At 57.4% G+C, this 786-nt stretch overlaps 1 protein-coding gene across 1 annotated transcript; it reads right to left on the bottom strand.

The window, feature by feature from the left end:
- Nucleotides 1-108: 108 nt before the first annotated feature.
- On the bottom strand, nucleotides 109-786 carry J7T54_005191 (alcohol dehydrogenase; the record flags this gene model as incomplete). Its single annotated transcript, XM_051510759.1, has 2 exons — nucleotides 109-473; nucleotides 540-786. Coding segments are annotated over 2 exons (612 nt in total), but the record flags the coding sequence as incomplete, so codon positions are not given.

The raw sequence follows: 786 nt of genomic DNA, 5'->3' as shown, positions 1-786 counted from the left end.
CGCCGTAACGGCGTCCGTCAGGTCGTTGAGATCATTCACCGAGCCTGCGTTGATGCCCCTTTGCGGTGGGTCAGTCCTTGCCTGCACCATGGCCGGGCTTTCAAAAACTCACCGGACATTGACTCGTCGATCAATAATGGTGGAGATGAGATCCTTTAGGTCGGTCGGATCCTGCTTGCCTAGGTAACCGACTTGGCTCACGGTGCCCCCGCGACGCGTGCACTGGACGCTCTGCACCAAGGACCCGGTGCCGCCATTCTCCAAGACCAGGTCAACACCCACACCGTCCGTGAGCTTGAGGACTTGCTCGTGCCAGGTATCCGGGTGCGTGCCGTAGTTCACACCTTGGATGGGTGTATTGGGAAATGCCTTTTGGATTTTCTCAATCTTGGCATCGCTGGACGAGCTGAGCATGATCCTGTAGCCGGCCGCTTGCGCCAGCTTTAGGGCCAACATGGCCACACCTCCTGTGCCTGCGTATCATCATTTCACTTAGCATGCGTAATCTCGTCACTGAAGTTCATATCTCGCGTACGTACCCTGAATGAGAAGGCTCTGCCCAATACTCAGTCCCTTGAGAGCAGACCAAGCCGTCGTCCCTGCGCACGGCAGTATGCTGCAATTGATCCAGTCGAGCGTCGCGGGCAATTTCGCCAGCACACGCTCTTCGAAAACGAGATAGTCAGCCAGGACACCATCCTCATCGGCGGCCAGCCAAGACCTGCTCGACTCACGGCCGGTCAAGTTCTCTGTATCCGTGTTGGGGGCCACACGGTCGCCCAATTT

The sequence above is a fragment of the Emericellopsis cladophorae genome (genome assembly GCF_022114955.1).
Source record: "Emericellopsis cladophorae strain MUM 19.33 chromosome Unknown NODE_274_length_786_cov_159_761636, whole genome shotgun sequence".
Lineage (NCBI taxonomy): Eukaryota > Fungi > Ascomycota > Sordariomycetes > Hypocreales > Bionectriaceae > Emericellopsis > Emericellopsis cladophorae.
The sequence above is the reverse complement of the archived record's forward strand: the minus strand, read 5'-3'. Positions and strand labels throughout refer to the sequence as shown.